Raw genomic sequence first — 25,772 nt, forward strand, 5'->3', positions numbered from 1 at the left:
CTTTTGACTGCCTCCGGAGAGCATTTTAATATTTAAAATTTGTTTTAAGCTCCCCGGACTTCAAATTATAGATTTAGTAGTAATGGCTTGCTTGCCAGCAACAGCTATGAATCATCATCTTCTTTGGAAAAATCTCTTACCGGGTGTTGTTGTTTTTTCTTTGACAATTTTTTTTAAAAAAAATATATATGTATTTTTGAGCTTTTATATTTCTAGCCGCGTTTTCATGGAAAGCTTGAGTCACTACTAGTTAAGCCTGCTAATCTTTTATTTGCAGGAATGAAACGATGGTTATTACCAAACTTAACGTTGGTTTTTAGCGGAACTCTTTGCGGTGCATGGCAACAGAAGAACACGACAGGCTTTTAAATTGTTGGAATCAGGGGCTTGTCTCTTCCTTGCATTACTTGTTTTTCAGGCTATAGGAACAAGAGTAGTTTTTTTTTTATTTCCAATTTTATGGTTGCTTGATGGACCACGCTGGCCGTTTCACTCTGGTTATAATAAAATCGAAATATGTCTGGGAAAGGGAGGGTAAAAAAAAACAAAAAACCTCTAGATATTTCCCAGTGCAAATAACAGCAGCAATTTTCAAGTTTTGGGTTGTTTTTTTTTACAGTTTGCCTGTACAATATTTAATTATATTCTTAAAAACTCATCATCATAATTTTAGCATTCCGTATCCACTGCAGGATAAAGGCCTCTTCTGCATGTTTCCAACCAATAACAGACCTGAGTTTGTTTGTTTTTTTTTTGCCAATTGGGCCTGCAATACTTGCTGATGTCCCTGATAAATCTTGTTTTAGGTCTCTTACATGGACGTTTTTGATCAAGTGGGATCCATTCTATGACTGCCTTGGTCCACCTGCCATCCATTCTTCTCTTATCATCTTAAAATCAACAGTTCTTCTTTTCACATCTGCAACTCACACTGGGCCAGTGTGGCAGATAAATAACAACAACAACAACAGTAGTAGTAGTAATAAAGTTGGAAGGGACCTTGGAGGTCATCTAGTTCAACCCCTTGCTCAGGCAGGAAACCCTATACCATTTCAGACAAGTGGCTGTCCAGTCTCTTCTTAAAAACTTCCAGTGTTGGAGCATTCACCACCTCTGGAGGCAGGTTGTTCCACTGGTTAATTGTCCTCACTGTCAGGAAGTTTCTCCTTAGTTCTAGGTTGCTTCTCTCCTTGGTTAGTTTCCATCTGTTGCTTCTTGTCCTGCCTTCAGCACTTTGGAGAATAGGTTGACTCCCTCTTCTTTGTTGGCAGCCCTTCAGATATTGGAAGACTGCTATCATGTCCTCCCAAGTCCTTCTCTTCATTAAACTAGACATACCCAATTCCAGCAACCATTTTTTATATGTTTTAGCCTCCAGTCCCCTAATCATCTTTGTTGCTCTTCTCTGTGCTCTTTCTAGAGTCTCAAAATCTTTTTTACATTGTGATGATGAAAACAGGTGATGGTCTGTTCCTTCCAACACAACCTCTTAACAACTATCCTTGGCTATTATTGATAGAGGAGAATATTTGTAGCTCAGGGTTAGATCTGTGGGGTCCTTGGTGAATGGACCAATACTTAACAACTCGCTTAAAAACGGTGGGAAGAAAGGTCATAAAATGGGGCAAAACTCACTTAACACCTGTCTTGCTTAGCAACAGAAATTTTGGGCTCAATTACAGTCATAAGTCAAGGGCTACTATTAGTTTCCTCAAGGGATTGAAGTCTCTCAGACCGACATGACAAAATGAAGGATGGGGTTGGGGGGTTTTGGACCGAGTAAAATTTTTTTAAATAATACATCTTAGCCTTTTTTAATTGCTGTGTAATTCGAATGATCTGTCAGCTTTTTTTTTACAAGAAGAATCTTAATTAGAGTAGCGATTAAGTGCATTCTTTTCTTTTTTAAAAAAAAAAATACTGCGACAGGAAGGAAATTAGATGTTGCAGGAAATGGATTGATGGTTGGGGAAAGGGAAGAGCACCCGTAGGAAATTTAGGATAATTAGAAAGCCGAGGACATTTTAAACCGGAATTGGGTGATTTTCTTTCGGTTGCTTTTGTAAGCGAGGTTGATCTCTGTTGGATCCAATCAGGTAAATTAAACTGTACAATATGTCAGGTCAATTCTTCTGCACTTTTGATTATTATTTTTTTTCTTATATGGAGAAAGAAAACAAAAGAAAGGAGAAATAAACATCCCAACTTGTTTGTATAAATATTTATGATTTATCAGTTGCTTTTTTTGTGAGATGTGCAGCTCTATAGATTATAAATGCTTAGTATTTTACCAGCAACATATTGTCTGGGTTCCAACATTTAACTTACTAATACATGTTAAATTCCTTTCTCTCTACCTCATTTTTCTAGCCATTGCTAAAAGGTATCCCATGTATACTGAATCTTCTTTCTCTTTCATTTTCAATGTCAGTCTATCCATTTCTGAACACTCTAAGCAGCTCTATAGATTAGATAGATAGATAGATCTGTAGATAGATAGATAGATAGATGGAGATAGATAGATAGATAGATAGATAGATAGATAGATAGATAGATAGATAGATATAGATGATAGATAGATCTATAGCTAGATCTATAGCTAGATAGATCTCCAGATAGATCTCCAGATAGATAGATAGATAGATAGATAGATAGATAGATAGATAGATAGATAGATAGATAGATAGATAGATAGATAGGTTTAGGTTTAGGTTTAGGTTTTATTTAATTTGTATACCGCCCTTCTCCCTAGGGACTCAGGGCGGTTCACAGGGCATATATAAATAACAATACAAAAGTTAAAAAAGATTAAACCAATGCCCAGTTAAAAAGCAGTAATACAATACTAAGAACAACAATTTAAAACCCATATTCCCCCATCAGGCCAGACCAGCTAATTCAAATAAGTGGGTCTTCAGGCCGCGACGGAAGGTTCGGAGGTCTGATGACATCCGGAGCTCCACCGGCAGTTGATTCCATAATGCCGGAGCGCCCACAGAGAAGGCCCTCCCCCTGGGGGCCACCAGTCGGCATTCCCTGACCGGAGATAGATGGATGGATGGATGGATGGATGGATGGATGGATGGATGGATCTACAGATAGATAGATCTACAGATAGATCTATAGATAGATAGGTGGGTGGGTGGGTAGATGGATAGATAGATAGATCTACAGATAGATAGATCTACAGATAGATAGATAGATAGATAGATAGATAGATAGATAGATAGATAGATGGATGGATGGATGGATGGATGGATGGATGGATGGATGGATGGATGGATGGATGGATGGATGGATGGATCTACAGATAGATAGATAGCTCTACAGATAGATCTACAGATAGATAGATGGGTGGGTGGGTAGGTGGCTGGATAGACAGACAGACAGACAGAGACCCTGCAGCATTCAGAGGCCAAATTTTTATTTCAGCTTTTGCTACTTTTCCTTCAGGCAATTCTCCTCCTTGAGTTGATGTAGACTTTATGTGCCACCTGCGATTATGCGCATGATAAACCTGACCTTTTGAAAGATCTTTGCCGTGACTCCACATTGCCGTGACTTATCATGCTAGTTATTATGCGATCTGTCACCACCAGGCAATCACGGAGATGTCCTTAGTCTTCCAGAAGTAATAAGGGTATCCGTCCTAGGTCTCTTCCCCACCCCCACAATCCCCCGCCCCGTCTTCCTGTTCCACGGCGTAAATTTCATTTCACATCGTAGCTCGTTTTGGAAGAGTTAACATTGGAAGTCATTTTCCCTCCTGTCTTTTATCTTAACACCTTTTAGGGTTTTTTTTTTAAGAAGGTTTTGCATGAGAACGATGTGATGACTCAGCAGCCCAACCATATGAAAAGATTGTTACAGGTAATCCTCAACTACTTCCTTAGCAATCATTCGAAGTTTTGCCAGACCCATGGGTGGGTAAGGGAGCACTGAAAAAATGTGACTTATATGCTTTTCGCATTTAGGACCATTGTAGCATCCCCCATGGTCACTTGATCAAAACTCAAGACTTTCACAAGGGACTCCTATTTGCGACGGTGGCAGTGTCCTGGGGTCACGTGATCTCCTTTTGCGACCTTCTGACAAGCAAAGTCAATGGGGAAGCCAGATTCACTCAACAACTGCGTTACTGACTCAACAACTGCAGCGATTCACTTAACAAACGAGGCCAGGAAAGTCATAAAAGAGAGCAAAACTTGCTTAACAACTGTCCCACTTAGCAACAGAAAGGGGAGAACGATCTGCAGTCACCATCTGCAGCCTTCCCAATTGGCCTCCGATAAGCAAAGTCAGACTTACTTAACAACCTCATGACACCTTTAACAACTGTGGCAAAAAAGGTCATAAAATGGTTGAAAGCTCTGTTAACCCCGACCTTGCTTAGCGATGGAAATTTTGGGATCTGTTGGGGTTGTAAGTCGAGGACTGCCTGTCCAAAGTTAAAAGGGAAGCTTTCATCACCCCGAGAGTGAAAACTCAATTCTGAGGTTTAAAAGAATCCCCATTAACAAAAATACCACACACGCACACACACACACAAATGTAAATTTTTCAATTCGGGACGTGTTATAAATCTCGGCGTTTGAATTATGAAGTCGGCATAAGAGCTGGCATGCTTTGTGGCTGGGAATATGGTGCTATGTTCCGTCGTTAATAATAATAATGCTTCTGCTTAAAATGGTAGTTTGAATTCTTTGTTTAAGGATGTGAATTGGTTCAAAATGGGAAACATCTTCGTGGGGATGGTTCAAATGGCATATATATATATATATATATATATATATATATATATATATATATATATATATATATATATATATATGTGTGTGTGTGTGTGTGTGTGTGTGTGTATGTATGTATGTATGTATATGTATATGTATATGTATATGTATATGTATATGTATATGTATATGTATATGTATATGTATATATATGTAAATTATTCATATTGCTAATAAAGAATTTAGGGAGGCTGATATGGCCATTTCGAACTTCTTATGTTTTCATCAGTCAGTCATACCCTTTATCTGAGATTCGAATATATATATATATATATATTTGCACAGAGGACATATTATGTTTGATCTCATTCAGTCAACCCAGTCTAGGGTAATTAAGTAGGATGTTTTTAATTAAATCAAAGGAGGTTAGGAATTGAATCCCCTTTAATGCAATTAAGCAGAAAAGCATGCAATACATACAAAAGAATATTTGGAGATCTCAGGGCGGTCTTTACTCAGCATAATAAGCCATGAAAGCTGGCTTTTAAAAACACGGAGCACTCAAGAAGCTAATGTTCCCTGTTGCGTAAGAGTGCAGTTGAACCAGAAAGCCATCTTAGATCAGTCACTTTGTGGGTTAAAGTCGGGCTCTGATTGTCGCTTGTCTGGGGGCAGTTAGCCACAATTGCAGGTGGGTGAAGTGTAGCTTCATGCTCTAATTAACTTTCTCCTAAATACAGGCAGACCTCGGCTTAGCTGAGCCCAAAATTTCTGTTGCTAAACAAGACAGCTGTTAACTGAATTTTGCCTCATTTTACAACCTTCCTGGCCACAGCGCTTAAGCGAATCACTGAAGTTGTGACTTTAGTAACACAGTTATGAAGCGGATCTGGCTCTCTCCTTCCCCCCCTCCCCCCCCCCGTTGATTTTGCTTGTCAGAAGGTTGCAAAAGGGGATCAAATTACCCCTGCAACCGTCATAAATACCAGCCAGTTGCCAAGCGTCCGAATTTTGATCATGTGATCATGGGCGATGCTGCGACTGTCATAAATGTGAGAAAGGGGTCCTAAGTCACTTTTTTCCAGTGCCATTGTCACTTCAAATGGTCCCTAAACGAATGGTTATAAGTCGAGGATTACCTGTATTGTATGGATGCTTTTGTTCGCGTGATTTGCAGTAGAGTTGACCGTCGGTCGTGCTGTTTTCTTTGGGGCTTACGTAGAAGCAGAGACCGTTTCTTTGTTGATTCGCAACTTGGAGGACCGAACACTCATTCCCCAGAGCTGAATCTGTCACTTTTTTTTTTTTATTGAAAAGTTTTACAATACATTTTATCTTTAACAATCCCCCCCTCCCTCCACCTACCCCTCCCTAACCCTCCCTATCCCTCCCCCATTCCCCCCTTCCCCCCCCCCCCCGACTTCCCAGAGCTAAGTACAAGGTATAAAAACAAAGAACAATCATAAACATCCATATGCTAACAACAATAAACTATTAAGTCTATCGCACTCTAGCTCATATGAAATGACTACAAGCAATACTAATATTACATAAAAAAGGGGAAAAAAAAGAAAAGAAAACTTATTCAAATGCTAGGTGAAACTTTTTAGTCCCATATTTGTTCTGGATATAATCAATCCACTTTTTCCACTCCATAATATAACGTTCTTGCGAATGATCTTTCAAATAAGCCGAAATCTTTGCCATTTCCGCCAGGTCAGAAACTTTTAGAGTCCATTCTTCTATAGTCGGCAGTTCCTCCTTCTTCCAATGTTGACCTATTAAAAGTCTTGCTGCTGTGATTAAATTCAACATCAACTTAATGTCCACAACAGTAGCATCTGTAATTATGCCCAGCAAAAACAATTGCGGACAAAACTTTATCCTTTGCTTGAAGATCTTCTGCATGTTCCACCAAATTTTTATCCAAAAAGCCTTAACCTTTTTGCAGGTCCACCATATATGAAAATACGTTGCATCTTCGTCACCACACCTCCAGCATTTGGGCTGATAGTTCGGATACATACTTGCAAGCATTTTAGGATCTAAATGCCATCTATAAAACATTTTATAAAAGTTCTCTCTTAGGTTTTGGGCTTGCGTAAATTTTACGTTCCTCACCCAAATCTTTTCCCACGTGTCCATTGTAATAACTTTTTGAATATTCTGAGCCCATTTTGTCATACAGTCTTTAACAAGTTCTGTTTCTGAGTCAATATCTATCAATGCAAGATAAATCCGTTTGATATGTGCTGGACCCTGGTTTCTGAATCTGTCACTTTTGTCTTTGTCTGTGTGTGTGTGTGTGTGTGTGTGTGTTCCAGGTGGCGGAAATGCACGGGGAACTGATCGAATTCAATGAACGTCTCCACCGGGCCTTGATGGCCAAGGAAGCTCTCGTGACTCAGATGAGACAAGAACTCATTGATCTGAGAGGACCGGTAATAATTTTCTTCTGAATAATCACCACCACTCTCATCGTAGGGATAAGACGCAGGGGTAGGCAACCTTGGCTCTTTTATGACTCGTGGACTTCAACTCCTAGAATTCCTGAGCCAGCATGGCTCAGCTTGGAAACCTGGCTGGCTCAGGAATTCTGGGAGTTGAAGCCCACGAGTCATAAAAGAGCCAAGGTTGCCTACCCCTGGGATAAACAATGGGGCACTTTTTTTACACTGGAGACAAGGAAAAGTAGTTCTCGACTCACAACCATCCACTTAAGTTACAACTATCCACTTAATGACCATCCAAAGTTACAACGGCGCTGAAAACAGTGACCTGCAGCCACTCATCCTTGTGGTCATGTGATCAAAATTCAGGTGCTTGGCACACATACATGTACATATAGAGATAGAGATACAGATGTACACGTACAGACACACACACACAAACACACGCAGGATGGTTGCCGTGTCTAGAGTCATGTGATTGTCAGTTGGGACCTTCCCAAGGAGTTCTGACAAGCAAAGACAATAGAGGTATTGTAGCCTCTTGGGTCCTCATTTTACCGACCTCGGAAGGATGGAAGGCCGAGTCCACCTTGAGCCAGTCAGGATCGAACCCCTGGCTGTGGGCAGAGTCAGCCTGCAATGCCGCATTCTAACCACTGCACCACCATGGCTTAGAGAGCAATAGCACTTAGACTTACATACCGCTCTGCAGGGCTTTGCAGCCCTCTCTGAGCAGTTTTCAGAGCCAGCCTGTTGCCCCCAACAATCTGGGTCCTCATTTTACTGACCTCGGAAGGCTGGAAGGCCGAGTCCGCCTTGAGCCCACTTCGGAAAAGTGAAAAGAAGCTCGGTCAGAGAAGCCAACGTCTTGCCTCCAAAGTCCTGCACTCAATTAAACGGCGAGCTATTTGGTTTGCAAATGCTAATGTCTCCTGTAGCATTATGTTTATCTCCCCCTTAAGATTTTACCCTGAGATTTATAGCCAGCAGTGCTTCAATTAAACCCTTGTCCACCCCAATCTACTGGCAAGGCATGCCATAAAGAAATCTGCCACCAAATCATTTTATATGGCACCATTATTGCAAAGGACACAGTCCCCTTGTGTGTCATAATCATGCTACAATTACTTCATTTCCACCAGACCATTTTGCTCCTTCAGAATGTCAACGTATAAGCTCAGCCCACATTCGGGAATCTAGAAATGCCGCTCGGAGTCAAGAGAGTGGCTCAATTCACAGTTTGTTCCGAGCCACCATTTTATTAGCTGCAATACACAGGCAATCCTTGACAGTGACTGTTCGAAGTTACAACGGCATTGGGAAAAAAGCAACTTATGATCATTTTTTTTTCATGCTTACGACCGTTGCGGCATCCCCATGGTCACGCGATCAAAATTCAGCCGCTTGGCCAACTGGGTCATATTTAACAACCACCGTGAATGTTGTTATGCATGTAAAATGACCGAGGGTTGTGATCCATGGATTTCCAGGGGAAAGGCTGGATATAAATAGAAATAACATTCTAGAAATATTATGCATATTATAATTAGTAAGCATAATAATTTATGTTATAAAATATAATACTATTCTAGAAATAAGGAGAATTTTTCTGACAGCGAGAACAATCAACCAATGGAACAGATTGCCTTCAGAAGTTGTGGGAGCTTCATCCCTGGAAGCTTTCAAGAAGAGACTGGGCTGCCCTCTCTCAGAAATGGTGTAGGGGCTCCTGCCTGAGCTGGGGGTTGGACTAGATGACCTACAAGTTCCCTTCCAACTATTCTATTCTATTCTGTTCCGTTCCGTTCCGTTCCGTTCCGTTCCGTTCCGTTCCATTCCATTCCATTCCATTCCATTCCATTCCATTCCATTCCATTCCATTCCATTCTATTCTATTCTATTCTATTCTATTCTATTCTATTCTATTCCATTCTTCTATTCCGTTCCGTTCCGTTCCATTCCATTCCATTCCATTCCATTCCATTCCATTCCATTCCATTCCATTCTATTCTATTCTATTCTATTCTATTCTATTCTATTCCATTCTTCTATTCCGTTCCGTTCCATTCTATTCTATTCTGTTCTGTTCTGTTCTGTTCTGTTCTGTTCTGTTCTGTTCCGTTCCGTTCCGTTCCGTTCCGTTCCGTTCCATTCCATTCCATTCCATTCCATTCCATTCCATTCCATTCTATTCTATTCTATTCTATTCTATTCTATTCTATTCTATTCTATTCTATTCTATTCTATTCCATTCTTCTATTCCATTCCGTTCCGTTCCGTTCCGTTCCATTCTATTCTATTCTATTCTATTCTATTCTATTCTATTCTATTCTATTCTATTCTATTCTATTCTATTCTATTCTTCTATTCCATTCCGTTCCATTCCGTTCTATTCTATTCTATTCTATTCTATTCTATTCTATTCTATTCTATTCTATTCTATTCTATTCTATTCTATTCTATTCTATTCTATTCTTCTATTCCATTCCGTTCCGTTCTATTCTATTCTATTCTATTCTATTCTATTCTATTCTATTCTATTCTATTCTATTCTATTCTATTCTATTCTATTCTATTCTATTCTATTCTATTCTATTCTATTCTATTCTATTCTATTCTATTCTATTCTATTCCATTCCATTCCATTCCATTCCATTCCATTCCATTCTATATTCTAATCTATTCTAAATATACTCCTAAATAATATATAGAAAATAAATGAGAAACACAAATACACCTAGGGCGATATTCCTCAAGTATTTCCAGCCGCTGTTCTCCAACTATTTGATGGGCTAATGCCTTTTTTTTTGTCTGCCTGCATTTATAGGATGGGTTCTGATTTCTCCCTGCCCTTTTACAGCTGCAGACATAAGCTGTACATTTAAAACATCCCATGATAATATTTCCTGACAGTTAGAATAATTAAATCAGTGGAACGGCTTGCCTTCAGAAGCTGTGGGTGCTCCATCACTGGAGGTTTTTAAGAAGAGATTAGCCAGCCATTTGTCCGGAATGGTAATAGGTCTCTTGCTTGAGCAGGGGGCTGGACTAGAAGACCTCCGAGGTCCCTTCCAACTCTGTTATTCCATTCCGTTAATTTACCCCACAAAAAGTGCACTCAATATTTTTTATTCCTTCTGCTCGTCAAGCACACTCAGCTTCAAATGTATTTGGAAAGACAAGAACATCCCGTTTTGGAGAGGCGCTGAATAATAAGCACTAGATGTATCAGTCTAATGTCTTTACAATTTTCAAAGCATGAAGGGGAATTGGGATAGGTTGGGTGGGGCTCCACCCCCCCCCCCCTGCCACTTTGAATAAGCCACAGAGCAAACCAGATTTTAAAAAATCTTTTTAGGTTTTCAGGCTGCGGCAGCATAAAGGCTAAAATGTGTCCTGAATTTCTAACCTTTTTAGAGGTCCTCGTTCAAGATATGGTGTAAGGGGGAAGAGAGTCCCGTAAAATATTTCTCGAATAATTAATACCATCAGTAATGTTTTCCTGAATCGTCGTGTTAACTTTTGGGGATGTAAATTATTATTTTTTAAAAGTGGATTGTAAAGCGGGGGGGGGGGGGGGAAGGCTTGCGAGTCGAGTATTTGCTTTGAGTTACAACTCTTGTGATGCTGATTTGAAAGGCTGCCCAGCATGTGAATCTGGTTCATGTATAATTCTAAGCCATAAAAGGCCTTTGAGGCTTCTTTTGCCGGTGGCTTCACATTTTGTGTGAATTTGGTGTAACCGTGGTCCAAAAGATTCCTGCCTTAGTGCGATAAACAAGTTGGCACCTTCCATTCCAACAGATGCAAGTACGGCCTGCATTTCAAAGTGAGGTCAGCAGCGTGCCAAGCCAGCTTTCGTAATATCTGAACGAGCGTCGCATTTCAGGAGTCCGGTTTTTATACAGGCAGTCCTCGGCTTACAATAGTTCGTTTAGCGTCCGTTCAAAGTTACAGCAGCACTGAAAAAAAAGTCTCCCGTGGCCATTTTTCACATGACTCTTGCAGCTTCCCCGTGGTCACCTGACTCAGGAATTCTGGGAGTTGAAGTCCATGAGTCATAAAAGAGCAGAGGTATTGGTGGTCCTGCTTGAGCAGGGGTGCTGGACTAGAAGACCTCCAAGGTCCCTTCCATCTCTATTCTATTCTAAATTCTAAATACTCAGGTGTTCAGAATTCGGGCACTTGGCAACCAGTATTTATTTATTTTTTATTATTTATTATTTAAATTTATATACCGCCCTATTCCCGTAGGACTCAGGGCGGTTTACAGGGAGAATTTAAATACATAACATACAAAAATTAAAAGCAGTTAAAAACTATAATGAAATGAAGTCCCTGAAATTAAACTAAACTTCACAGCCGTCGCAGCGTCCCAGGTTCAAGCGATCGCCATTTGCAATCTTCCCAGCTGGCTTGCAACAAGCAAGGTCAATGGGAATAGCTGGGCTTGCTTAACGACTGCAGTGATTCACGTAACAACCGTGGCCGAAAAGATCGTAAAATCGGTTGTGATTTAAACAACGGCCTTGCTTAGCGGTGGAAATTCAGGTTTTAATCGAGTAGGTTGAGGGTGGCTTGTACCCATGCATCCAAATTAGAAAGTTGGAATTCATCTGGGATGGGCCTTGCGACACTTTTTCTTTCACAAAAAGCGAAGGAAATGCCGGAGAACTCTGTTTTTGCTTAACTGTCGGGGAGGAGAGGTCACCTCCGTTCAGTCTGTAAAGTGGCCTATTGTTTTTTGTTCTTTTTTTATTGACATTTTAAAAGCTGGCTTATTTATCTCTCACTGGCTCCAAAGCCAATCTATTTGGTAAGAGCAGCGAGGGTTGTTGTTGCTTTTTTAAAAATAAAATAAAATAAAATAAAAAAGCCCTAAAAAATCAAGCTGAACTGAAACGGCAAAGAGGCTTTCAAAATAACCTTTCTGTACAAAATTTGTTCTGCTAAGTGTCAAAATTATATATGCTGTCAGCCATCCATCTGACTCTGTCTGTCTCTCTGTGTGTATGTGTGTGCATGTTTGGATGTGTACATGCATAATGAAAAGGGAGAAGAACAAAACACACAAAATTTTACACATGAAGGAAGCTGTGTGCGCTTCCTTCATCCCGCCCAGATATTGGCAAGCAGGCAGGCAGGTGAGTTTGAGGCTAGGGAGGAAAAAAAATATTGGAGGCTTAATGGTCCTGTTTTATGATGATCCAGGTATAAAGCAGACGCATCTGAAAGTTGGAATTCTTATCATGTGCCTCGTCAGAAGTTGGCGCAAGAATGAAATCACAGTCCCACAATCCCTAGAGGACAGCAGGCTGCCGATTCGTAAATGAAAAGATAGGGTTCCTTCCGTGCTTGTTATTCCTGCCTGCCCCCACCTACCCCCCCCCCCCGGCCAGAACTGCACTGAATCCACAGTTCTTTCATGCGAAACAAAAATGAAAAAATGGAAGAGTTTACCTGAATTTGATTTGTGTTTCCCCCCCCCCATCCATTGCTCTCTGTCTGGAGGACGTTGGGCAACAAAGATATCAGTTGATCCTTGACCCATGACCATAACGGAGCCTGCCCATTGTGGTTGTAATACACAAGAAATGCGAAATTTGAAAAGACCTGGCTTGAACGATCATTTCATAGTTGGGTTCCTGAAGTCCGAAAGTACAGATGCTGACTTTTGGAATGGATTTCATGTGTGCTAATCAAAGACTTGGGTTTTGCTGTTGTTGTGACTGTATATCTCACCGCCATCCTCATCTTGATGGAGATTGTTCCTTGAACTTTTATGGTCAAGATTTTGATGAAGGGTCCCTGGTGCTCTCTGAGCTTGGTTGTTTCCTTGCAGGCATCTCATTACTCAACTAGGTAACGTCACCAGTGCTAGAAGGGAGTGGGGTTTGTGTAGTGGAGAAGGAGGGAGATGGGGAGGAGGAGGAGGAGGAGGAGGAGGAGGAGGAGGGATGAATAAGGAGGAAAGAAGAAGGAAGATGAAGACTGTGGAGAAGATTGTGGAGTCCCTGGTGCTCTCTGAGCTTTGTTGTTTTCTTGCAGGCATCTCATTACTCAACTAGGTAACGTCATCAGTGCTAGAAGGGAGTGGGGTTTGAGGAGGAGAGGAGGAGGAGGGAGGGTGACTGTGGGTTCCTTGCTGCTCTCTGAGCTTGGTTATTTTCTTGCAGACATTTAATCACCCAAGCTAGGTAACATCATCAGTGACAGTGATGATGCACTGATGATGTTACCTAGTTGGGTCATGTTGTGACTCAGGGCCAGCCTGTGGGTCCGACAGCCGGGTCCGATGTATCGGAGGACTCAGATGTGGGGGAGGAGGGAAACGAACCGGCTGATGATGATTTGGAGGCTTTGCAGAGTCCTCAGCCGGGGACCTCTTCTCAGCTGTGTGAGCCCGAGAGTGCGGAGGATGATGACCCACAGCTGGCCCTGTTCAAGGACGCCCGACGTAGGAGGCAGACGAGCAGGGACAAACAAAGAAAGACTATGGGACTCCTCGGGAGGAGGCACAGGGAGACCACGCCCTGAGCTCTCTATAAAAGAAGTGTTTGGGGAGGGGCTGGTTGCTGAAAGCAACTTTTCCGCTTGAGAAGACAAGCTCTTGTGTTTTTGTTAACTGCGTAATTAAATCTTGGCAGAAGCCTTTTAGCCTTGGACGCTTTCCAGACTCTTCTCTTAATTAGGGGTTGCGAGAAGAGGGCTGGTTCAGAACAGGTCATGAAACGTCTGCAAGGAAACCACCAAGTTCAGAAAGCACCAAGGAGCCCACAGTCGTCGTTGTTGTTGTCGTCCTCCTCCTCCCCTACTCCACAAAGCCCACTCCCTTCTAGCACTGATGATGTTACCTAGTTGGGTCATGAAACATCTGCAAGGAAACAACCAAGCTCTGAAAGTACCAGGGACCTCACAATCCTCCTCCTCCTCCTCTTCCTCCTTCTCTCCGCAAGTCCCCACTCCCTTCTAGCACTGATGATGTTACATAGTTGGGTCATGAAATGTCTGCAAGAAAGCCACCAAGCTCAGAGAGCACCAAGGACCCATAGTTCTTCTCCTCCTCCTCCTCCTCCTCCTCCTCCTCCTCCTCCTCCTCCTCCTCCTCCTCCTCCTCCTCTTCCTCCTCCATTCCATTCCATTCCATTCCTGATGAGGTTATCTAGGTGGGTGATGAAATGTTTGCAAGAAAGCCACCAAGCTCAGAGAGCACCAGGGACCCTTCATAAAAATCGAGGACCCCACAGTTCAACCCCCCGAGCTGCAGATATTCTCCTTTACATATTTTTATATCTAGTTTGATTTTTGCTTTGAGTTAACTATGGATTATTTTCTTGGCTGGATATTCATAATAATTAATGTTGACATTATTACAGCTGTTACTATTCAATATTGTGAAATATTAACAGTATTTGTCTTAGGCTTGTTTTGGAACATTGTGCTACTGGTAGTTTTGTTTAATTGCAAACCGTCTTGAGCTTGTCAGGTTTCAGTACATCCCTTAAATGAATACATACATCTCTTTTTTAAGAAATTGAGACAAATTATTAGGCTTAATTAGAGTTGCTATTAAGCAGATGGGGCAAGATTTACTTCTAATGTTATGTTAGAACGTGTTGAAGGATCTAGTTGGAATTTTGATCCTAGTGGAAGGATTGAGTAAAATAATTGGTTTTATAAGCTTCATGCTCACAGTGGAAGCTTTTAGGGGGGCTGTCAATAACAGCGAAAACTTTGAAATGAGAGCATACAATAGCAATAATGACAGGATCAAGAGGAATACTGTAACTGCAGTTTTTTAAAAATGCTATCTATGCTTGCCTGGAAAAAGTGCAAGATTTTATAATGGCTATTAATGTCCAGAGCGCACTTAGATTAAGGCACATCTAACACATCAAGAGAGCATAAGAAATGTGCTGTAGTTCTAGTGACAAGTAAGTGTGCTACATTCTAGGTCACTGTGTTTTAATCACCCGAGTCATTAATTCTAAAAAGAGCGCGAATGAAATTCACAAATTTTAACAATCCTATTGATCGCCTTCAGCTAACATTGTGTGTGGGAGAGCATTTTTACTTGAAGTACGGGGCTGTGGCCCTTCTCATTTTTATTCCCTTAGGCCAGGGGTCTTCCAACTTTGTCCTTTTATGACTTGTGGACTTCAACAACCGGAATTCCTCAGCCAGCGTGCCTGGCTGAGGAATTCTGGGAGTTGAAGTCCACAAGTCACAAAAGGCCAAAGTTGGAAGACCCCTGCCTTAGGCATATACAGAGTCTAAACCCTTTCTTGGAATTAAATTAATTAAATTAAATTAATAGCCCAAGGCTATTTCTTTATTTTAGTTAGAGTATGCTTTCATCCCAATTTTTGTTTTAAATTAATGCATACTAAATAGCATCACATGGACTCTTTTGCTAAGGGAGATATTGGTAGGACTTACTTTGAACTGAGGGCTCCTGGTTGTAATTTAATTTACAGGCTTGGAGAAGCCTGCATTATCTGTAGTTTCCAAAAGATCATGGTATGGAATGCTTGATGTTTGGGACCAGTGTTTTTCAAACTTGCAACTTGAAGGTATGTGGACTTCAACTCCCAGAATTCCCCGGCCAACATGGCTGACTTGCAAATCCTGGGAGTTGAAGTCCACACATCTTCAAATCTCCCAAGTGTGAGAAACATCACTCTAGTCTAAACCAAAGCTCTCTTGAATTCACTAAATTAGTGTAATCTTTTAGATTTCTAAGAAGAAATAATAGATCCCCTTCACAATTTACCTGGTGAGCCTTTTCAAGAGCTTCCTTCCCTTAATAATAATAATAAGTTGGAGGGACCTTGGAGGTCATCTAGTCCAACCCCCTGCTAAGGCAGGAAACCCTATACCATTTCAGACAAATGGCTGTCCAGTCTCTTCTTAAAAACTTCCAGTGTTGGAGCATTCACCACTTCTGGAGGCAGGTGGTTCCACTGGTTAGTTGTTCTAACTGTCAGGAAGTTTCTTCTTAGTTCTAGGTTGCTTCTCTCCTTGACTAGTTTCCATCCATTGCTTCTTGTCCTGCTTTCAGGGGCTTTGGAGAAGAGCTTGGCTCCCTCTTCTTTGGGGCAGCCCCTGAGATACTGGAAGACTGCTATCATGTCACCCCTCACCATTTGTGCGCTATCTCCACAAATCCACCCATCTATCTTTGTGAGAGTATATTTTGATTAGACAGTAAGGAAAATAATGTTCTTGGTTATCAGCGTTGGACAATAGCTCTCGTCAGATCCAAAGTAAAACGCCATTTTCTCAGAACGTAAACGAAACAGCCAAGTACAAATGGCACAGAGCTTCTGTTCCGCAACCGCACCCGTGTTTTGCCAGTCAGAACGTTGTGAGGCCCCTTCAAATCAGGAAGATTAAGGTGGAAGAGACAACACTGAAAGACCCTACATGGAAAGAACAGAGTTCTCAAGATAAGGAGCTCACTTTGGGTATTAACGAAGAAACTGGAAATATTGGAGCATGACAGAAACACTGAATTTAGGAACCAGTCCAAAATCTCTTTCGCTGACTTTCCTAAATTTATTTATTTATTTATTATATTTTTATACCGTTTAAATTCCATTTCTTTGAAGGCTCGCATGTTTTGAGCCTTACCGCAGCGTTCGTGCTGTTTGCAATAAGATGGTCAGCTCTCACGTTTTTGAAACTCTTTGAGGATTCTTATTTTTTGAAGAAAATGTTTGCCAAGAGGTAGGAATGATCTATAAAACTGCAATATTGCCCAAGCCGTGCTGAGACTTCTGTTTCAATATGATCCCCTGGGAATGATAGGAACAGAGGCTGTTGGATTTAGGAATGAGTTTTGGGAGATTTGCTGTGGCTCCCTGCTCTTTTAAGACAATCGGTGAAGTCGACCCAGCGTTTAATTATATTTTTCCTTCCTTCCTTTTATCGCCTAGGTTCCCGGAGATCTCAGTCAAACCTCTGAAGATCAAAGCCTGTCAGATTTTGAAATGTAAGTTGTTTAGAAAGTTTGATGTGGTTTATCTCATTCCCGCAATGACTTCAAAAGAGCGATTTTTGAAATAAATGATTCATAATTCCTGGTTCTTTCTGTTTGGGGAATGTATTCCCCATCTTGTAACATAACCCCGTGGCATTCTTGATTTGGCTCCTTATTCCATGTGCTTTGATTATTAGTAGCATCTATCAGTGGAGTCTGCCTTACGACCTGTTTGTACTTCCATGCAAGATTGTATATGCTGACTTATACATACATATATATATATTTTGTGTCATCCAGATCAAACCGAGCACTTATAAACGTCTGGATCCCTTCAGTCTTTCTCCGTGGGAAAACGGCAAATGCGTTTCACGTTTATCAAGTAAGCGTTCTGTTCAGTGATGGATGACTCTCATTATCCTAGTGTCAGACTGGCCCCAATTTGCTCCTTAGGAAAGAGCCACCCTTGACTCCACGGGCGTTAAAAGAAAAGGTACTTTTGCTAGAGATGTGGAGTGCGCCGCGAGCGAGGCAAGCCCAGAAAGAAAATGGAACGAAAATCATAATATGGAAAGCGATCTCCAATGTCCCCCCCCCAAAACCCTGCACCCTGGGAGAATAGACCAATTGGGTCCTGTTCCGATGTTTTGAGAACACGGTGCCTCCGGTGCCAAGAGGTTTGGCTTCATTTTGGCAGCTTAAAGTTTGATCTAGACATGGGTGGAGGAGGAGGAGCAGGAAGCAGAAGAAGCAGGAGGAGGAGGAGGACAAGGTGAAGGAAAGGAGGAGAAGGACAGGAGGAAGAGGAGGAGGAATAAGAAGCAGGAGGAGGAGGAGGAGGAGAAGGACAAGGACTAGGTGGAGAAGGAGAGGAGGAGGAGGAAGATGATCAGGAAGCAGAAGAAGCAGCAGGAGGACGAGGACAAGGTGAAGGAAAGGAGGAGAAGGACAGGAGGAAGAGGAGGAGGAATAAGAAGCAGGAGGAGGAGGAGGAGGAGAAGGACAAGGACAGGGTGGAGAAGGAGAGGAGGAGGAGGAAGATGATCAGGAAGCAGAAGAAGCAGCAGGAGGACGAGGACAAGGTGAAGGAAAGGAGGAGAAGGACAGGAGGAAGAGGAGGAGGAATAAGAAGCAGGAGGAGGAGGAGGAGAAGGACAAGGACAAGGTGGAGAAGGAGAGGAGGAAGAGGAGGAGGGGGAGGAAGCAGAAGAAGCAGGAGGAGGAGGGGGAGGAGGACAAGGACAAGGTGAAGAAGGAAAGGAGGAGAGGAGGAGAGGAGGAGGAGGAAGCAAAAGAAGCAGGAGGAGGAGGACAAGGTGGAGAAGGAGAGAAGGAGGAGGAGTAAGAAGCAGGAGGAGGAGAACAAGGACAAGGTGGAGAAGGAAAGGAGAAGGAGAGGAGGAGGAGGAGGAGGAAGCAGAAGAGGCAGGAGGAGGAGAAGGAGAAGGAGAGGAGGAGGTTAAGCAAATCTGGCTTCCCCCACTGACTTTGCTAGTTGGAAGCTGGCTGGGAAGATCACAAATGGCAGCCATTTGTGCTGTAAGTTCCCCGGAGTTGTTGGATACGAGATGGGTGGCAAATGCATTTTATGAATGAATGAATGAATGAATGAATGAATGAATGAAGATAGATAGATAGATAGATAGATAGATAGATAGATAGATAGATAGATAGATAGATAGAACACGTGACCCCAGGATGCCCCAACCAATCGTAAATATATGCTGGTAGCCAAGCATCCAAAATGTTGATCACGTGACCGTGGGGATGCTGCAATGACTGTAAGTGTGAGGACCAGTTGTACATCCCCTTTGTCAGCGCTGTGGGTAGCTTCGAAAAGGAAAGCCTCTTCCAGCCAGGGTATATTTGTCGTCTGTTTTTCCATGTTTAAACAAAACTGCTGCTAGTTAAGCAGGGGGGAAAAAACCCATATGTGCCAGCATATTCCATCGCGTAGCAATTAACTCCTTTTAATGAGGCAAGAACGCATTTAGTATTGGTGCTGTCATCCTTGGGTCACTGATAAGAGGGGGTGGGGGAAATGCTTCCCTCCTTTCCTTGTGCGTGTTCCCACATTGCTTGTCTACGGGAATGACAGTGTGCCAATTGTGTTGCAAGCGCTTGGAGATAGGCTGACGTTAAGCCCAGGGAAAGATACTTGGCATCTTTGAACACTTGATGCAACCGAAACATCAAAGTCACCCATTGGACTTCCAGCCAGAAGATTATCAGCTGATACTTAAGCCTGCCATGTTATTTTATTTTATTTTATTTTTTACTCTGAAATTGGACATAATAGTAATGAGTCTTTATTGATTAGCCCTTGGGCCATATCGAAGTGCAAAGTTCCAGCAACAAATTATTACTAAAATTTGATAAAAACAATTTAAAAATGAAATTTGATAAAGAAATTGGACATGTTACTGGAGGGTTTGTCCAGCGTATTAAAACTGAACATGGTTGGGTTCCTTGGCTTTGATTTAGTGTATTGCCAAGTCATGATAATTTGTAAGCTATGATTGAAGGCGGGTTATGTGTTGTGTGACTGCAGCCGTTCAATAAATCTTGGCTTGGTTGATCTATAAATTCAGGCAATTGTGGATAATCTTTCTATACACCATGTGGCCCTCACTCTGGTTGATACGTTGCCTGTGATTATTAACCTATGATCTGCTTGATTATGACTTGTGGAGGAAGCCAGAATTAATTCAGTTCTCCAAACACTAAGTCATAACTCGGAGTTTATGAGCTACGGTGGCTAAGCTCTACACTTCACTGAGCCCAAATCAAAGAAATCATATTGGCGCGGTGGCATACAAAGCATTGAGGGCTGATAAGCTGGCATCTTCTCTATATTTTTGGATGTTGGGTTTTCGAGCCAACATTTGTTCTTGTTTCACGTCTGTTTCTGTTGTTCCTGGTGACTGGCTATTAAGAACATTTCTTGGACTTGTTTTGTAGTGAATCAAGTTTTTTATTCAACTTTCTTGGAGAGACACTTCCAAGTTTCATTTACAACTAGCCTCTAGGTGGTGATAGCTACCAGAAGCCTACTTAATGCTTTGGCAGCAACCAAATAATTCTTGTGGACATATCTGTGTTTACAGTCTCATTCGCTTCTGAGTCAGGTCTCACCTCCTCCGCAAATCTTCCACAGACACTATAGTAAATTCAATAGTCCCCTTCAGTGGGCAGGTGTTGACATATCAAACATTGATAAATTATTGGGAACATAAACGCTCTTTGTAATATTGTTTGAGGGAGGATTTTACACAGTAGCTGTTACTGTAGAGTTACGTTAGTAGTGTATACATTTCTTTTTTACTAGTATATGAACAGCACAGATGGGCATAACTTCTGATATCGGTGCTAATTTTTTCTAATCAGCACAGCTGAACGAGTTACTCTACCTGTAAATTTAGCAGCTGTGCTGAGGCGCTGTTAATGACACAAAGCATTTGAGCTTTCCCTTGATTTGTAATCACAAATGGAGCCAGCATTTCCATGGTTAAGTGAATTGTGCCTGATTTTGCAGCCAGGATTGTCAAGCGAAACATGTTCGTTGCTATTTTGTAAGCACCTCCGGCTTCCTCCATTGAATTAGCTGGTTGGAAGTTGGTTGAGAAGATGGGCAAATTACGATCACATGAATCCAGGACTGCTGCAACCATCACAAATACAGGGCGGTTGCCAAGCCTCCGTTGATCATATAATGTAGGGATGCTGCGATGGACATAAGTGTGAGGACTGGTCATAAGTCACTTTTTCCAGGGCTGTTATAACTTCAAATGGCAGGTAAACACATGGTTGTAAGTCAAGGACGATCTGATATCCCAAGTTGAAGTCAGGCTGAAGCTTCAGCACCTTGGACAGCTCCAGACCTAGAATTTGCTTTGCTGAGAGCTGGAGATGAACCGTTTCTGGCTTATACAGCAAAACAACCTTGAGTTTGATTCTGGCTTCAGTTTGTTGTTGTTGTTGTTAGTTGCAAAGTCGTGTCCGACCCATCGCGACCCTATGGACAATGTTCCTCCAGGCCTTCCTGTCCTCTACCATCTTCTGGAGTCCATTTAAGCTCATGCCTACTGCTTCAGTGACTCCGTCCAGCCACCTCATTCTCTGTCGTCCCCTTCTTCTCTTGCCCTCAACCTTTCCCAGCATTAGGCTCTTCTCCAGTGAGTCCTTCCTTCTCATTAGGTGGCCAAAGTATTTGAGTTTTAGCTTCAGGATCTGGCCTTCTAAAGAGGCTCAAGCCTGGTTTGGATTTCAGATGTTTTCTTCCTGGCTGTTCTCCAGGGTAGGCTTGATAGGAAGAAATCTTCCGTGGCTCTTGCAGGTCAGCATCAGAGGATTGTGCTAATCTGGATCGTGTAGTTTGGGTGGTTAAGGCTGGTTAACCACCAAAGGTGGTTAAGGTGGTTAAGGCTCCAGCTAGAAACCAGGAGATGGTGAATCCTAGTCCTGCCTTAGGGATGAAAGCTGATTGGGTGACTTTAGCCTAATCGCCAGGAGGTGCGGAGTTCTAGACCTGCCCTAAGGCATGAAAGCTAGTCGGTTGATCTTGATCCAGTCACTGTCTCTCAGCCTAACTCACTTCTCAGGGTTGTTGTTGTGGGGAAAGTAGCAATAGCAATAGCACCTAGACTTATGTACCGCTTCACAGTGCTTTACAGCCCTCTCTAAGCAGTTTACAGAGTCAGCATATTTGTCCCCAATAATCTGGTTCCTCAATTTACCAACCTCAGAAGGATGGAAGGCTGAGTCCATCTTGAGCCAGTCAGGATTGAACTTCTGGCAATGAGCAGAGTCAGCCTGCAATGCCGCATTCTAATCACTGTGCCAGCATGGTCCGAGTAGTAGAAGGAAGGTGTATTGGATATGTTCTCTGCCTTGACTTATTTGTAAAAGTAATAAAGGTGGGGAACAAAATAAACAAAATTACCATCATCCTGTCCGAATCACTGTGAAGTATCAGCATCGTTCTTTGGACAGTGGAACCCCAACCATTACCATTTGGACAATGGTCTTCTGAACTGAAGCAGTGTAGCCTTAGAACAAGTACAATTATCACGGAGCGTAACACTCAACACCCTTGTAACTCAACTACGTTCCACAGGGTAGCAACTTCTAATTTACAGTTCTGCAAAAATGTACCAGAGGCCTCTGTGTTTCTGGGAAAGCAGAAATGTATCAACCCCTGTTAGTTTTCTGATCTGCGAAGTTAACAGCAAAGAAAAAAAAAAGCAGAAGCACCTTGTAGCTTTTAACAGCATAATTAACATATAAATTAAATAACAGAGGTGTGAGAATGCAACCTTATCCAATGCCTGGAGAGATGAAAATAGGATCTGTTAACTGTTCTCTGATCCCTCCCCACTCCCCCCCACCTCCGATTTTGCATTTAAGTACAGAACCCTGTAAAAAAAAAAAAGAAGGCATCAACAGGAATAATGTTGTTTGTTAGAAAACTCCACAGATCTACAGCGCTGGAATAAAACTGTTTTGTGAACAAACTACAGTTTCCCCTAACCCTTTGAAGTGGGTTGGCACGAAAGAGAAGGACTAGCCCAAGGCCACCCAGCCGGCTTTCATGGCTAAGGCGGGACTAGAACTCACCGTCTCCTGGTGATTGGCCCAAGGTCACCCAGCCAGCTTTCCTGCCTAAGGCGGGACTAGAACTCACTGTCTCCTGGTGATTGGCCCAAAGTCACCCAGCCGGCTTTCATGGCTAAGGCGGGACTAGAACTCACCATCTCCTCGTGATTGGCCCAAGGTCACCCAGCTGGCTTTCATGACTAAGGTGGGACTAGAACTCACCATCTCCTGGTGATTGGCCCAAGGTCACCCAGCTGGCTTTCATGACTAAGGTGGGACTAGAACTCACCATCTCCTGGTGATTGGCTCAAAGTCACCCAGCTGGCTTTAATGGCTAAGGCAGGACCAGAACTCACAGTCTCCTGCTCTCTAGCCTGGTGCCTTAACCACTAGACCAAACAGGGTGGGTATTTGGGTGAGCTCTGAATTTGTCCTCACTTTTGATGTGAAGAAGGAGCTTGTCCACACTTTTGTGACATTCCCCCCCCCAAGGCCTTTCTCTGTGTGAAAGGCCTTTTTCAATCCACGGATATAAATGGGTGCTTAAGGTTCTCCTGTTTCACCATAACTCGGCACACAATCCGGTTCTCCTACGGGCCCCCCAGTCTCAGAATCATCTCTTACCCGAAACAGGTTTCTACCAATGTACAGAAGCAAACATCAGCGGAGCTGTTGTTGCTACAGAACGAGGGGGGAAGCTGGCATTATGTAACTGTTTATTTCTAAAAAGTCCTTGAAAATCCCTGCAGATGAGCTGGTTTGCTTCCTGCCCAGATTCCTGTTTATTATTTGCATAAGTTAAATAATGAGAGCTCTTTGTGAAATAATCAGCTTTAAGCACCGTTAGGTCATGGAGGTGTGAAGCCCAGAGAACTAGAATGATGCAAAGCATAGGAAATTCAAGAAGAGGATCAAAGTTAAGCCTCAAAACTCTTCATAGTCTTCTTGTCTAGGAGGGGCTGGATAGGATAGGATAGGATATGGTAGAGTAGAGTAAAGTAGAGTAGAGTAGAGTAGAGTAGAGTAGAGTAGAGTAGAGTAGAGTAGAGTAGAGTAGAGTAGAGTAGAATAGAATAGAATAGAATAGAATAGAATAGAATAGAATAGAATATAGGAATAATGAATAGAATAGAACAGAACAGAACAGAACAAAATAGAATAGAATAGAATAGAATATAGGAATAATGAATAGAATAGAATAGAATAGAATAGAATAGAATAGAATAGAATAGAACAGAACAGAACAGAACAGAACAGAATAGAATAGAATAGAATAGAATAGAATAGAATATAGGAATAATGAATAGAATAGAACAGAATAGAATAGAATAGAATATAGGAATAAAGAATAGAATAGAATAGAATAGAATAGAATAGAATAGAATAGAATAGAATATAGGAATAAAGAATAGAATAGAATAGAATAGAATAGAATAGAATAGAATAGAATAGAATAGAATAGAATAGAATAGAATAGAATAGAATAGAATAGAATAGAATAGAATATAGGAATGAAGAATAGAATAGAATAGAATAGAATAGAATAGAATAGAATAGTCTGAGGAATTCTGGGAGTTGAAGTCCACAAGTCATAAAAGGGCCATGTTTGAAGACCCCTGCTCTAACTTGTTGAATGTAACCAGCTGCTAAATACAAGTTCACAGGGCAAAGATGAACCTTAAGATTTACCAACGATAGGGCAGCAAAAATGTCTTTGTGGTAAGCTACCCAAACCTATCCTGCAAACCTTTGGTTAATGTTTTTGTCATTTTTGATTATGGCGAGCCTCCCAAACATCGACGACGCCCGAATAAAGAAAAAAAAAAGAAAACAAGAATACATCTTATGGTTTTATTTGGCTTAATGGCTGAAGTCACTGAGCCAAAATATTCAGTGAATTAAAAGAGGACATTTTCAAGGCCGTATCAAACTCCCCCCCCCCCAGTTTGGCTAAAGCAGGGACCAGAATTTCTGGAGAGCGCTTTTCATGTCTTTTAATTTTCCCTGCTGGTTGAACTGCCTGATTTTTTTTTCTTTTTTTAAAAAAGATTAATTTATTTTTTTATTGGTGCATCTTTATTGCTTGAGAATAGCCCTGTAATCCGCATTGCCATGTTTTATTGCTCTTTGAAATCCAGCACCATCATCGTTTAGATGTAAATTGTCATCAGATTACCCCCATTGCTGTTTCTCACCCCCCACAGATATTCGTGTGTTTTATTTCTTTGTGTCTCTTGGCTTCTTCGTATGTAGCTCATTAAGAGAATTGGCTGTCCCTGCTGTTAAGCAGAGAATGAACAGCCGAAGCCTGATGTGAAATGAGAGTGGAATCTAAGCCAGAGGAACCACGCACAAGGGACCAGGTGATAAACCTCAGCCATCTTTGGGTCTTCTGGTGTGGAAAATAAACAAGGGGAAGCACACTGACTTAAAGGTAAAGGTAAAGGTTCCCCCGCACATGCGTGCTAGTCGTTTCCAACTCTAGGGGCCGGTGCTCATCTCCGTATCAAAGCCGAAGAGCCAGCGCTTGTCCGAGGATGTCTCCGTGGTCATGTGGCCGGCATGACTAGATGCCAAAGGCGCACGGAACGCTGTTACCTTCCCACCGTAGTGGTCCCTATTTTTCTACTTGCATTTTTATGTGCTTTCGAACTGCTAGGTTGGCAGAAGCTGGGACGAGTAACAGGCGCTCACTCTGCTACGCGGCACTCGGGATTCGACCCACCAAACTGCTGACCTTCTGATTGACAAGCTCAGTGTCCTAACCCACTGAGCCACCGCGTCCATTTCACTGACTTACAGGCACTGTTTTGTTTTTTTTTAATTAATCTGAACACCGCTCATCCGCTTTCCTATGGGTGGATTGGTAAAGACGAGCTGAGTAAGACCTTCCTAGCTGAAGTTCATACTTGACTTCCATGGCTAAGAACTGGAGATTCTGTTTGCAAAACTAGGAGGGAGTTCCTCCGGCACGGAGTGGGAGGGATGATGCCCACGGAGGGGAGCCGGGTGTGA

The 25,772-nt window shown here is 42.1% G+C and overlaps 1 protein-coding gene across 6 annotated transcripts in view; it reads left to right on the plus strand.

Annotated features, from left to right (window-relative positions):
• Positions 1-25,772, plus strand: part of SNX29 (sorting nexin 29) — a 126,202-nt gene that overhangs the window by 50,714 nt on the left and 49,716 nt on the right. For 4 of the 6 annotated variants that reach the window (XM_081338278.1, XM_081338279.1, XM_081338281.1 and 1 more), the window contains 3 exons: positions 7,055-7,171; positions 17,119-17,174; positions 17,463-17,544. In XM_081338278.1, coding sequence (XP_081194404.1) covers positions 7,055-7,171; positions 17,119-17,174; positions 17,463-17,544 — 255 coding nt within the window. Of the gene's footprint in view, positions 1-7,054; positions 7,172-17,118; positions 17,175-17,462; positions 17,545-25,010; positions 25,192-25,772 lie in introns of all 6 variants that reach the window. The other 2 variants (XR_014027795.1, XR_014027796.1) reach the window with 2 other exon arrangements.

Source organism: Vipera berus, assembly GCF_964194415.1.
Source record: "Vipera berus genome assembly, chromosome: 13".
NCBI classification, from domain to species: domain Eukaryota; kingdom Metazoa; phylum Chordata; class Lepidosauria; order Squamata; family Viperidae; genus Vipera; species Vipera berus.